The sequence below is a fragment of the Pseudochaenichthys georgianus genome, chromosome 22 (assembly GCF_902827115.2).
Source record: "Pseudochaenichthys georgianus chromosome 22, fPseGeo1.2, whole genome shotgun sequence".
Taxonomy (NCBI): Eukaryota; Metazoa; Chordata; class Actinopteri; order Perciformes; family Channichthyidae; genus Pseudochaenichthys; species Pseudochaenichthys georgianus.
The window spans coordinates 18881893-18894473 of NC_047524.1; the positions used below are offsets into that span (position 1 = coordinate 18881893).

General features: G+C 43.6%; 1 protein-coding gene across 1 annotated transcript; it reads left to right on the forward strand.

Moving 5' to 3' along the window:
• The first annotated feature begins 727 nt into the window (after positions 1-727).
• On the forward strand, positions 728-4103 carry LOC117467671 (protein L-Myc-1b-like). Its single transcript, XM_034111473.1, has 3 exons — positions 728-997; positions 1477-2105; positions 2752-4103. The coding sequence occupies exons 2-3, from the start codon at positions 1562-1564 to the stop codon at positions 3375-3377; spliced, it is 1170 nt and encodes a 389-aa protein (XP_033967364.1). The 5' UTR covers positions 728-997; positions 1477-1561; the 3' UTR covers positions 3378-4103.
• Positions 4104-12581: the final 8478 nt, after the last annotated feature.

The window sequence follows — 12581 nt, forward strand, 5'->3', positions numbered from 1 at the left end:
AATTGTTTGATTTATAAAATGAAGTGAATAATGCTGTTAAGAATTCCTTAAAGCCTCATTGAACAAACACAAATGTCAAAATAATCTGCTCACCATCACATAAGACAAAGGCAAACCTTGAAGTATTTGCAGTGGGGAAGCTTAAACATATTTGTAGTTTTGCTTTGTGATTGTAGATAAAAAAAATTGGCAGTCGACTATTCAATAGGTTGAATAATTTGCTTCAGCTCCATATCTATGCTCCATATAACATGTTGCATCATAACAAATGTATGTGACAGAGCTCTTCCCCTGCTGTTGAAGGTCCACTGAAAGTTACTTTATATAACGATGAGTAATTACATCTATGGAAATGCTTCAAATCTAATTTAAAGTTGATATCAAGTTGATGCTTGAACGCATTTTCCTGATATAAAAATTGATTATCAACTAGAGCTGCTAAACTAAATATAGAGAAGCCTACAATATTCCAATGTGAATGTAGAGAGATATGTAATGGACGCTACAACGAATGGAAAAACATCTCCAAGCTTTATAAAAAATTATCCAAAAATTATGTTTCTCTCTAAGAGCAGCAAATATTGATGATATAATGTGTCAGTTATTTATTGTGACCATAATTGGTGGTGTAGACGGGGCGGGGCCGCGCGCCTCCCCCGCCTCTGATGCAAATGATGGGGCTTTACCCGGATCTACCGCTGCAGATATTTCCGAGGCTCCTCCTTGCTCTTTTTATCGCCTTATAACAGGATATCTCACTGGCGCGAAAAACGCACTGTGTGGCTTTCTTTAACACATTGTGGGGTAGACCTTGTGCCTGCAGTTTCAGTCGGCTTTTATACCTTTAACTTAAACAAAAGTGCACATTGCGTCGAAAAAAGCGCGTCTGTGTATCCAGCAACAACTCGGTCGTCTGATCCCGGTGAACTCGCTGCTCTTTGCCTGCCGGGGGATTTCCTATGCCCTGGATATCGCTGTGGGATTGTACGGAGAGCCGGTGAGTAGTTTAAATACGCTGTCTGCCATTTAAAGTTTTCCAATAAAGAACTAAGAGCTGTGTGTGAGGGTAAACCCACGATGTGACCGAGGAGCAGTCACTTTTCTTTCTCTTCGCCGGTTCACATGAGTGCTCTGAGGAACAAAGCGCTGCCTACATTTCAGGAAATGCAGCCCGGCATGTTACTTTTACTGCAGGATGGTCCTGTAGTTCTCTTCTGTATATTTTAAAACGTGCACTGCATCATAGTTGACTCCTGTATAAATATAACCACATTATGTAATAACCTTGTGGACAGTTTGAGTCCATCCCTGTAAAGAGAGCATCCGCAAGATGCAATCAATTATTAATGTGGTCCCATTTGCAAAAAGTAGGCTGTGATATCCTAATGGCCCATTCGATGGATACTTGAAATGTGATACATCTGATGGAAATTACTTGAATAGATCATTTGCTCATCATGCTGATGTTTCCCCCAGGTTGTAAAGGACGTTTCCAGAGACCACTGCTGTGATTCGATCATTTTTGGGAATAAACTCCAGAGGATTTTTATTAACTGGGAATATGGAGTTCGACTGCTACCAGCACTATTTCATTGACGATTTCGACAGAGAGGAGGATTTTTATAAGTCGACCGCACCGAGTGAGGACATATGGAAAAAGTTCGAGCTGCTGCCCACCCCTCCCATGTCTCCCACCCGGACTTTGAGCGGCGGTGCGCTGCACCTCTCGCCGGGAGACAAGCTCAGCTGGCTGTCCAAAGTCCTGGGTCAGGACCAGGAGTGCGAGGGTCAGTTCATCCCGGACACGGAGGAGCTGTTCGGCAACCTCAGCTCCATCATCATCCAGGACTGCATGTGGAGTGGTTTCTCTGCCAGTAAGCAGCTGGAGAAGGTCACCGGGAGAGTGTCAGCTGCGGCACAGACCTGCGTGTCCCCGTTGGCCCAGATCTCCGTGAGACCGAGCAAGGCGCAGTGCGTCTCACCCGCTGTCCCGCATGTCGCCTCGGCCACAGACTGCGTCGACCCCACAGCTGTTTTCACCTTGCCGGCAAGCAGCTGCAGGAAGCCGGCGTCGTCTGGCTCCGAGTCTCGCTCTGAGTCCTCTGGTAAGGAAGCAATCATTATTGCCCCCACCCTGCCCCTCCATTGCCCTCTAACAATGCGTAATTTGGAAAGCTGCGCTGCTGTGCATTACTGTGGTGCAGAGGGGTTATCAAGTTCATCAGTCAGTCATGTTAGAGCTGCATTTTACTCTCACTTTGACAATGCGGCACATGCTTGCTACACATGCAGTCTTTTATAAAAAAAACGCGCCCTCGTCACGTTTTACTTGCATTTCCCCTTTCGATATCTTCCAGTAGCAATGCATTACAATCAGAGTGCGGTAGAGGGGCGGGGTGTCCGAGTCCTGGTGATGTATTACTACTACACACTCACAGCGACAGACCATGAGAGTAACTCTTTCACATTTCCTGAATTAGGGAGTGCCCCCGCCAGCAGATCTCCTCCTTTTAAATTGTTGATGTAAGCTCAGTTCTCAAAGACAAAAGCCTGAATTCCTGCAGGCTTTGGCATGGATGACCACGGCTGTTAACACCCCAGCCCTGCTCTGCCTCATAGGGCACGCTCGGCTGTGGAATGCACTTCCTTGTAGCCAGTTTAGTTACAGTTTGACTCTTAAAGAAATGTGAAGTCTTTTTTTTTGGCTCTGCAAAATGTGTGTATTGATGAGTTGTTCATTTGTGATCACAGATGATGAAGAGGAAATCGATGTGGTCACTGTGGAGAGCAAGCAGAACCGGGTGCGGCCGGCGAATATCAGAAAGTCGGTGACCGTCACAGTCCGAGCAGATCCCTGCCCTAAACGCTTCCACATGTCTGTCCACCGGCAGCAGCACAATTACGCCGCCCGCTCCCCAGACAGCGAGCCCGATGATGATGATGATGACGATGATGATGATGACGACGAGGATGAAGACGAGGATGATGAGGAGGAGGATGAGGAGGAAGAGCCTCAAAGCAAGCGTACCTGCACATCATCCAGTCAGTGGACCAACTCCTCGGCTAGTGTCTCCCAGCCGGGCTCCCCCTCTGAGAGTCCCCAAAACTCTGACCTAGAGGACACTGACCGCAGGCGGAATCACAACTTCCTTGAGAGGAAGAGGAGGAACGATCTCCGGTCCCGCTTTCTCGCTCTACGGGATCAGATCCCTGGCTTGGAGTCGGCCAAGACTCCAAAAGTGGCGATCCTGACCCAGGCGACGGAGTTCCTGGCAGACCTGCACACCCGGGAGAAACGGCAGCTCCAGGAGAAGAAACGCCTCAAAACTCGACAGCAGCAGCTTCTCCGCCGAGTAGCTGAACTGAAGCGTTCTTGAGACGCATACTTTTAATATAAACTCATTCTTCAGTCAGGAGCATGACTCTCCAGTTACCTGTCACTTTTGGAAAGCTTTTCCATAACAACATGCCTCATGTAAATAGCTGTGAATTTTGTTTTTGATATAGCTTTGGGCTTCCTATGAAATGACTGCTAGCCAATGAACCTGATACGGGGAGGAGCAGCAGTTAGTTTGCTGTTTTTGATTTTTTTTGTTTTGAAAGTATTTTAGTTATGAAAAGTTTTTCTAGCTAACATATTTCCTGGTATGGTGTGATGGGGAAATAAGAACTTTGTTAATAGTTGATCATTGTATATATGCAGCCTTCAGGCTGTGTGATTTTTTTGTGTCACACTTTTAATTGAATGAAGTGTGAATGACCTTCAGTGTACATAACAAGTGAATGACTCATGGTTTGTTTGATGTGAATGATGACCGAGTGTCTGATGTACAACTTGTTGTGTAAATAATAGCTTATTGCTCCTGTTGAGGGAGACAAAATCAAGAGTTGTCAACAAGCTTTGCTCCTCTTTATGACATGCCACCAGGCATTGAGGAACCTCTATTTTGTTAAGAAAATAGGGGGGGAAAAGAAAGAAAGTAGCACTGCTGTACTTTATAATCACTTGTCACTTTGTGATTTCAATGCTTCTCCTGATTTCTGTTGACTTTTAAGCATGCTAACATCGACATTAAATTTTTATACCATATTTGCATACACAACTGAAGTCCTTGTTTTTTTATTGAAGACAACAAACACACTGTTAAAGAAACTGTATTCCTGTGCAAAATGAATATTGTCATTTTTACCTTGCTTTTAAATTATTTCCAGGCTCCGATTATAACGCTTGTTCCATAGCAACTTAAAAAAGCGTGCATTTAAGTGAAACTTTGATTTTAAATGTGAGGCGGAAGTAACCGATTTATCATGCCTCACACAAGTCTGGGTAAGATTCACCACATGCTTCTTCTCCAAAAACATACTCCAACTATCGAACTTACTATGGCACTTTAATCGACTGTAAATGAGGGCAGATCCTAAAAAAAACCATTGTTTTCCTCATCTGTCATTTTGTTAAGTATGTTGTATAAATGTCTGCACCTTGGTGCACCAGCTGCTGGTCTGCAGAAGGGTACACCAAGCATGTCCTTGAGACTTGCCCTTGAAGAGTGTGATACTGTTGTGGAACTCTGCAGTGGCTGCTGCTTGCTGGGCACCTGATGTGCTCTGAACTAGGTCACACACACACAGAGAGAGAGAGACCTGTACAATGGGTATCTTTAGAACAGTCCCCAGTGGTTTAGAGACGTGGACTTGGATCCAGTGCAGCTTTTGGCACAGGTGTGCATCTGGAGAGCAGCACTGCTTCATGTGAGTGGCGTGAAGTGAATACTGCTCTTTAACTGCTATGCTATTGGATGGCACTACCTTGTTTTATACGCTATGTGACATGCCTTTTAGTACCCTTTGTTTTGGTCTATGTAATTGGTGGGTGTTGCGATTCTGTCAGACTCCTTATGTGTGAGTGAAGTAGATGAAATATCTCTATTAAATATCAATTATATTTGAGTTTTTCATCTTTGATAAATGAACAGTTGTGTTTAGCAGCAGATGCTCAGTTCAGTAACCTGACACACTTTTCAGTTCAGAGTTCCTGTAGGATTTAAAACCCTGTGGTGGCTAAGGTCATTACACTGCAGTCATAATAAGCAGATGGTGAAGAGAGTGAAGAATGGTGAGTAACTTCACACTGGATTAAAGTGACTAATACTTCATTTGAGTTAAGATTTTATCATAGTGCCTTATATTACGGAAATATAATTACCATTTTAAGCAAGGCAATGGGCTGCTTTGTGATGTTAATTGTGTTTAAGCCTAGGCTAGCCAACGTGTAGTTACTTCTTTCATAAATAATTCCTTATATAAGTAATTAAATGATTGCCATGCTGCTCCTCCATCAATGACCTTCCAGGTGAGTCTCTGCAAGCCTGAATGACTCAGGTTTGACTGCCATTTATTTGTTTAATAAAACTCAAAGCAACCATATTGTTCAAGTACAGCCTGACAGGCGAGACAGGCACACCCTGAACTCCAACCGTCTCACACCTCGCTGGCCTTTGTGAGTGCTGGGATAGCTCGGTGTTCCACCTGCCTGTGTTCACTCACTCGCTCCCGTTTTCAGCCCTGAGGGCACTTTTTTCTGGCACTGTAATATGTTATTTCCATTACAAAATCAGCATCTGGTGTCAGGTAGCTTAGTTAAACGACCCCATCTACACAAAATAGTTGATTGAAACAATGTTGACTACATTTAATACATACATTTCTAATATTTTGCAAAGTTTTGTAGAGCTTTGCAGTCCTATTTTCTTGGTGAACTGAACTCAACCAGCAAATCAGGTAATGCGTGAGTGAACTTGTGATAAAGTCGCAGCAAACCGCAATGACTCCTTAGATTAACATCAGCTGCTCTTCTGGTTGGCCTTTACATCAGGAAGTGACAACAACAATCAGACACCAGGGGCCTATGCTACGAAGCTGGTTCAACCTAACCTGGATATGTTTGAGTTAGCCGGTTGGCCTAATCCAAAACATACGCGCTCTCGCTAAACTGTACTACGACCCTGGTTATCAAGTGGATCGCTCAAGCCAGCCGTGTCCTATCTAGTTAGGTGCGCGTTCACATGAAAGGGGTGGTATCTGGAGCATTCGACCAATCACAAACATGGAGAAGCGTACTGACAGCGCAGCGTCATACTTCCTGAATGAAAAGTGAACTTTAATACTAGTCAAAAATGAAGAAGTTAAACTTTAAACATCCATGACTTAAACACTTTATCCAGGATCAAAGCCTCAGAGCTGCACCTGCAAGGTGAATACAGCTGGCAAAAGAAAAAGTGTTTGAATGCGTACATTAACAGGTTTATGATATCACTGCCCCGTCTAAAACACGATCTGACTTCAATTACATTTGTCTCGAGTGTTTCGTCAACTTATGTGTTGCTTAAAATAATACTTCTGCATACAGTATGTGACACTGTGAGTGTTGCACGGCCAGATACGGCTCAGCTGACTCAGATAAGGAGATATATGATACATTATGAAGTGATATGCCGCGGACTGTACTTAATGTACTCTGATCCGGTTACTTATGTTGTGGCAGATATTTAAGTAAGCTTTCTTAACGCTAATGTTATAATAGTCAGATTGCTCTGAAGATGGAGGTGATATTCTATTCATGTTCACGTTCACACAGTCGGTGATTTTTGCCGGCCGTCTTTCCTGCGACGGCAGTTTTTCTGTATTTCCTTTCTCCTGTAATATGACTTGATCGCTTTAAACTCCGCACACTGAGCTCTGATTGGTCAGCAGGCGGTGCTTTCACTGAGTTGAGCTCTTAGCCTGCAACCTAACCAGGGGGGTATACTGCGAAGCAGGATTTTCGCTTAGCCGGCTAAATTCAGGGAAAACTCCGGCTTTCCGGTCCTACGAAGCTGGTTCTCTTTTTAGCAGGCTAGATCTCCATGGTAATATATGCTAAGCAGCTAACCTGGTCGGGACCAGGTTAGGTTGCAGGCTAAGAGCTCAACTCAGTGAAAGCACCGCCTGCTGACCAATCAGAGCTCAGTGTGCGGAGTTTAAAGCGATCAAGTCATATCACAGGAGAAAGGAAATACAGAAAAACTGCCGTCGCAGGAAAGACGGCCGGCAAAAATCACCGACTGTGTGAACGTGAACATGAATAGAATATCACCTCCATCTTCAGAGCAATCTGACTATTATAACATTAGCGTTAAGAAAGCTTACTTAAATATCTGCCACAACATAAGTAACCGGATCAGAGTACATTAAGTACAGTCCGCGGCACATCACTTCATAATGTATCATATATCTCCTTATCTGAGTCAGCTGAGCCGTATCTGGCCGTGCAACACTCACAGTGTCACATACTGTATGCAGAAGTATTATTTTAAGCAACACATTAAGTTGACGAAACACTCGAGACAAATGTAATTGAAGTCAGATCGTGTTTTAGACGGGGCAGTGATATCATAAACCTGTTAATGTACGCATTCAAACACTTTTTCTTTTTCCAGCTGTGTTCACCTTGCAGGTGCAGCTATGTGGCTTTTATCCTGGATAAAGTGTTTAAGTCATGGATGTTTAAAGTTTAACTTCTTCATTTTTGACTAGTATTAAAGTTAACTTTTCATTCAGGAAGTATGACGCTGCGCTGTCAGTACGCTTCTCCATGTTTGTGATTGGTCGAATGCTCCAGATACCACCCCTTTCATGTGAACGCGCACCTAACTAGATAGGACACGGCTGGCTTGAGCGATCCACTTGATAACCAGCGTCGTAGTACAGTTTAGCGAGAGAGCGTATGTTTTGGATTAGGCCAACCGGCTAACTCAAACATATCCAGGTTAGGTTGAACCAGGTTCGTAGTATAGGCCCCTGGTCCCGACCAGGTTAGCTGCTTAGCATATATTACCATGGAGATCTAGCCTGCTAAAAATAGAACCAGCTTCGGATGACCGGAAAGCCGGAGTTTTCCCTGAATTTAGCCGGCTAAGCGAAAATCCTGCTTCGCAGTATACTACTCTGATACCTTTCCTGTTTCCTTCTGGCCATGAAAGTCATCCAGAGTGATGCAACACAAGAGTTGGAAATCAATAATTAACCCAAACATAAAAGTTCAAAGACTTTCTACAAGTGCTGTTAACACGTTTCCGTTTCATTAATGGACAGTGCAACTATCCTACATACAAAGTCCGCAGTTTGTTTTTGGAGCAAATGACAATATTGCAAAATGTTCGAGTGAAGCCACATTTTTAAAGATACATTGTCTCGACCCTTGGACTGTAGTTGTTCAAGAGTAAACACTGCAAGTTCTCAACAGCAGCCATATGTGAAGGAAACAATGAAGTAAGAGGATCTCTTTTTTTCCTTCGGGATGCTCTGCTCTAACGGTTAACTTGCCAGACCAGATTCTCTGCTTTCAAGTTCATTCAACGCCCACGCTGAGCCGCAACTTCTGAAGTGCACATGTGGCCACTTTCACACACATGCTCATGTCCTTTAAGAGCATTATGTGTTTTATTCTCTCACATCTGTGGGCTGCATTTGTTTTCCGCAATAAAATAAGCCTCTTAGTCCCAAACAGCTGCAACCTGTTGCTGTAGCCTTTATTACAGGCGGATGTAAGAGGAGCTCCTGCTGGGCTGTGTCATAGATGTCTACATATTCCCAGGGTACAAGGCCGAATGTGACAGCTCTACTGGTGGTCAGACAGCAGTGTGTGATGTGTGTGATCAGGGCGGGACTGTGGAGAATCGATGATTTGGCTATGGAGAGGAGCCTCTTCTGATTTATACATCCTCTTCATACAAAGACACTTGTGTCATATGTAAAAGGAAATCTTATTGTCGTTCCTTATTTAGATTTAAGATTCAAGGCTTTTATTGTCATTCGTACATAGTTTAGTTATGTCGATGGAAATATTAGGTCCCAGGCTCCTCCAACAGTGTAACACAATAAAACAGATAAAATAGTGCAAGTAAATACAATAAAATAGTGCAGAAGTAGTAGCCCGTGTTGTAAGCAAAACATTTAACCCTGTTAATATTTGTATCCCAAGAGTGAGTCCCTTGTATGTGTTAGCTTTGGCACATAAACAGCATCCCCTCAGAACAATGGCTCAGCCATGTACACATTGATGAGCAAGTCTTGTCTTCATGATGTCTTCACACTACCAGTTATACCTGTCGCTCTGGCATATCTTGCTCATAGTCTAACAACTGGGTCAAACGCATGCGAATCTGAAGTTTGAAGGAATGAGCGTGCTCCAGGACACCCTGTCCTCACTGTGCAGCTCCTTCAGCGACAGGCTGCTACACCCCCGCTGTCTCACGGAGAGATACCGCAGGTCCTTCCTTCCTGCAGTGGTCAGACTATACAACCAATACAACCAGCATAACCCCTAGAAGACCCCCCCCCCCCACACACACACACACACACACACACACACACAACAACACAGACTATAACACCCCTTGCTGTTAAATACCAACCAACTATGTGCAATATGTGCTATACGTGCAATATATAAATAAATGTGTATATATACCTGGCTGCTAAAATCCTTAGAACCGTTACAAGATGTGTATTTTGTAAATTGTGTAACTTGCTGCTGTTAAATACTCATCCAACTATGTGCAATATGTGCAAAATGTGCAATATATATATATGCCGTTAATAACTGTGTAATATACCCCTGGCTGCTAAATCCTAAGGACTGTTACAGGATGTGTATTTTGAAAATGATTAGTACTTTAATGCATGTAACATATGTAACATATGTGACATTAAGCTGTCTGTGGCTCTTTTTCTGCAGTAACATGTAAATGTCCCCTCTGTGGGACTAATAAAGGTATTCTGATTCTGATTCTGGAAAGAGGGAGGATACACTTTCACAACGGACTGACCTAGCAGTCACTGTGATGAATCTCTTACCTCTGCACTTTGAAGGAGAAAAAAACACACAGACACATTGAGCAACATTTCCACCGTGTTAACGGCTTGTGTTCCAGGCCTGGTTTGTATAGCATGTATACATTGCATGATTACATAGTGGGGCAGAGGAGGAAATGGACCATGAGCACACTGCACTGGTTTGTGATTCTAACAGCATGGTTGAACTGGCAGCCTATCTCTGACCTACGTGTGAGTGAATATAGGACATATAATATAGGCTTACCTTAGGATAACATCATGATCTCCTGTGTGAGAATGAGTTGTATCATTTCCCATAAGAAAGGCATGCTCAGCAGTGGTGGAAAGTAACTAAGTAAAGGTATTATTATTAAGTACTGTACTCAATTATTTCAATATGTTGTTACTCTGTTCTTCTACTTCACCACATTCCCGAAATAAATAGTGCATACTTACTGCACACTTTATGTCAAATTAAAACTATAGTTACTACATAGGAAATATGATCAACTTGTTTAATATGATACTGTGCAACCAATACAGTGTGCAACAATAGTACACAAAGTATTTAAGGGAGCCATTTCTGCATAATGAGTACTTTAATTTGGAAAACTTTTAGTACATTTTGCTGATAAAGTTTCTCTACTTTTACCCAAGTAACATTTTAAAATCTGGATATTTTACTTTCCATTTTTATAATCTAATATTTCGCTGTTTCTGAGAGGAGATGTGGACTCACTGTCATCCCTTTTCTTACTCAACACCCCACACACACCCTTCCCCTTATTCTATTTGTCAAGAAGCAGACGGTCAAGGAAGATGAGGGAAACACAAGCAGGAAAGAGACGCAGATACACACATCTCTTTCTTGTCAGGGGACACACACACACACAAATGCTTGCAGGAAATGTTCTCTGGTCGCAGTCCTCCATCGCTCTGCCTACTGACCCACATTCCAGCCTGGTTGTGTCCCGGGAACTCAGCCGAGGCTGTGGCTGCTACTGTCCATTTTAACCTAATGAGGCTACCCCTACATGAATATGCTGGCATGCAAGATATCACATTCTCTGACTCCCTGTTTTTCTCTGTCTCGCTGTCTGTCTTCTTCTCTCTGCACACTTTCTTCCCTGACAGCTGGTTCCCCCCCCCCCCCCCCCCCAGTCTGGTACTTATCTCCACCATTTGCTGATCTAGGTCAGTCTTCTGAGCTCAGTTTCTCTCTCTCTCTCTCTCTCTCTCTCTCTCTCTCTCTCTCTCTCTGTTGCTCACCCTCCCCATCCTAAAGCCAATGTTACATAACAGTGATGATTCCATTGAAACATGCTGTATATGTTCCTCTCTCTGGATACATCTGGCCCTGTCTGCCCGGTTTCAAACCAGTGTTTTGCTCTAAACTTCAGTCAGTCAACAAATTGGACCGCCTTAAACCAAATAAACACACAAGGTGTTGGGAGTTCCTATGCAGCACCTGTTGTACAGCCCAAAGGCGTTTTTGTTTGTTTGTTGTGTTGTTTTATTTGGCCCTTTTCTCAAGCATATGACTTACTCTGCTCAGCTAGGTTAGTAGCATCTGAGATCAATTCAGCAGGGTTAACGTGGGGCTAGGGAGCCTTGCCGTGTTAGTGGAGCAGGCCTTTCAACTCGCCTGTCTAATCTGGAGCTAATCCTAATCCCGTTAGTGTAAACGCCGCTGCCATCTGGGCTCAGACACACTACAGCTCTGACTATAATGAACCCATCACAAGGTCTTCAAACCATCACACTGTGTGAGCTGTCAGTGGCTCGCGCTAAACTCTCCGATCTGGGTTTATGACTAAATCACGCTGAGGATGGAGAGTCCAGCAGTTTGTAAACAAACAAATGCATAGCCAACACTGTACATGAGTTGATGCTGGCAATTAAGATGAGAGACTAGGAAAAAAAGTCTGTAGACACAAACATGAGAAATCTGTTCCTATAGGGTGTGTGGCCACAGACGTAAGAGGGGGCATTAGCTGCGCTGAAGTTACCATGGTGCTGGTTAATGGATAAGCAGAAGGAGAGAGGGGGAAAAGGGCCTCAACAGTGACAACTGCTGTGCTACCCTCACCCTGGCAACCCCCTTACCAACACTCCTCTAAACACACACACACTGAATTGGTGAGATAGGGAGACATTGGTTTTGAGTGAGTCACTAAAGCTTTCTAATGGCGCATTTCCACTGCAGCGCGTAGCACGGTTTAAGCGTGCTGTGCCAAACCTGTCCCGTTTTTTTTTGCTTTTCCACTAGGGGTAGTTCCGGCTCAGGGGTACTTTTTCACCTTTTTTCTGGCGGAGACACTGAATGCTAAAAATATGTTAATTTTGTTGTAGCCTAGTTGTAGCCCCCTTTCCAGTGATTCTCTCTGACCATTCAGCAGTAGAGAGTGTTTACGTCACTAGTTTAGCATATTCAGCATCAGGAAGTGCATTCTACGGAGCACCCTAGGGGACATGGAGAAGAAAAAATAAATTATTTGAACAAAAAATAAATAATAATGTTTTGCGAGATCTCGCAATACTTTTGCGAGATCTCGCAAAACCCCGTTGCAGTTTGTAGACGGTCCCTAAGCACTCCTCTCCCTCCTCCAGCTGCAGATTGTGTAAACAATTCTTGAAGTTTAGCTCGGATGAAGTCGCGTATCGAACTGTTCTGATAAAAACGACTCTGTAGCTCGTTGTCTACC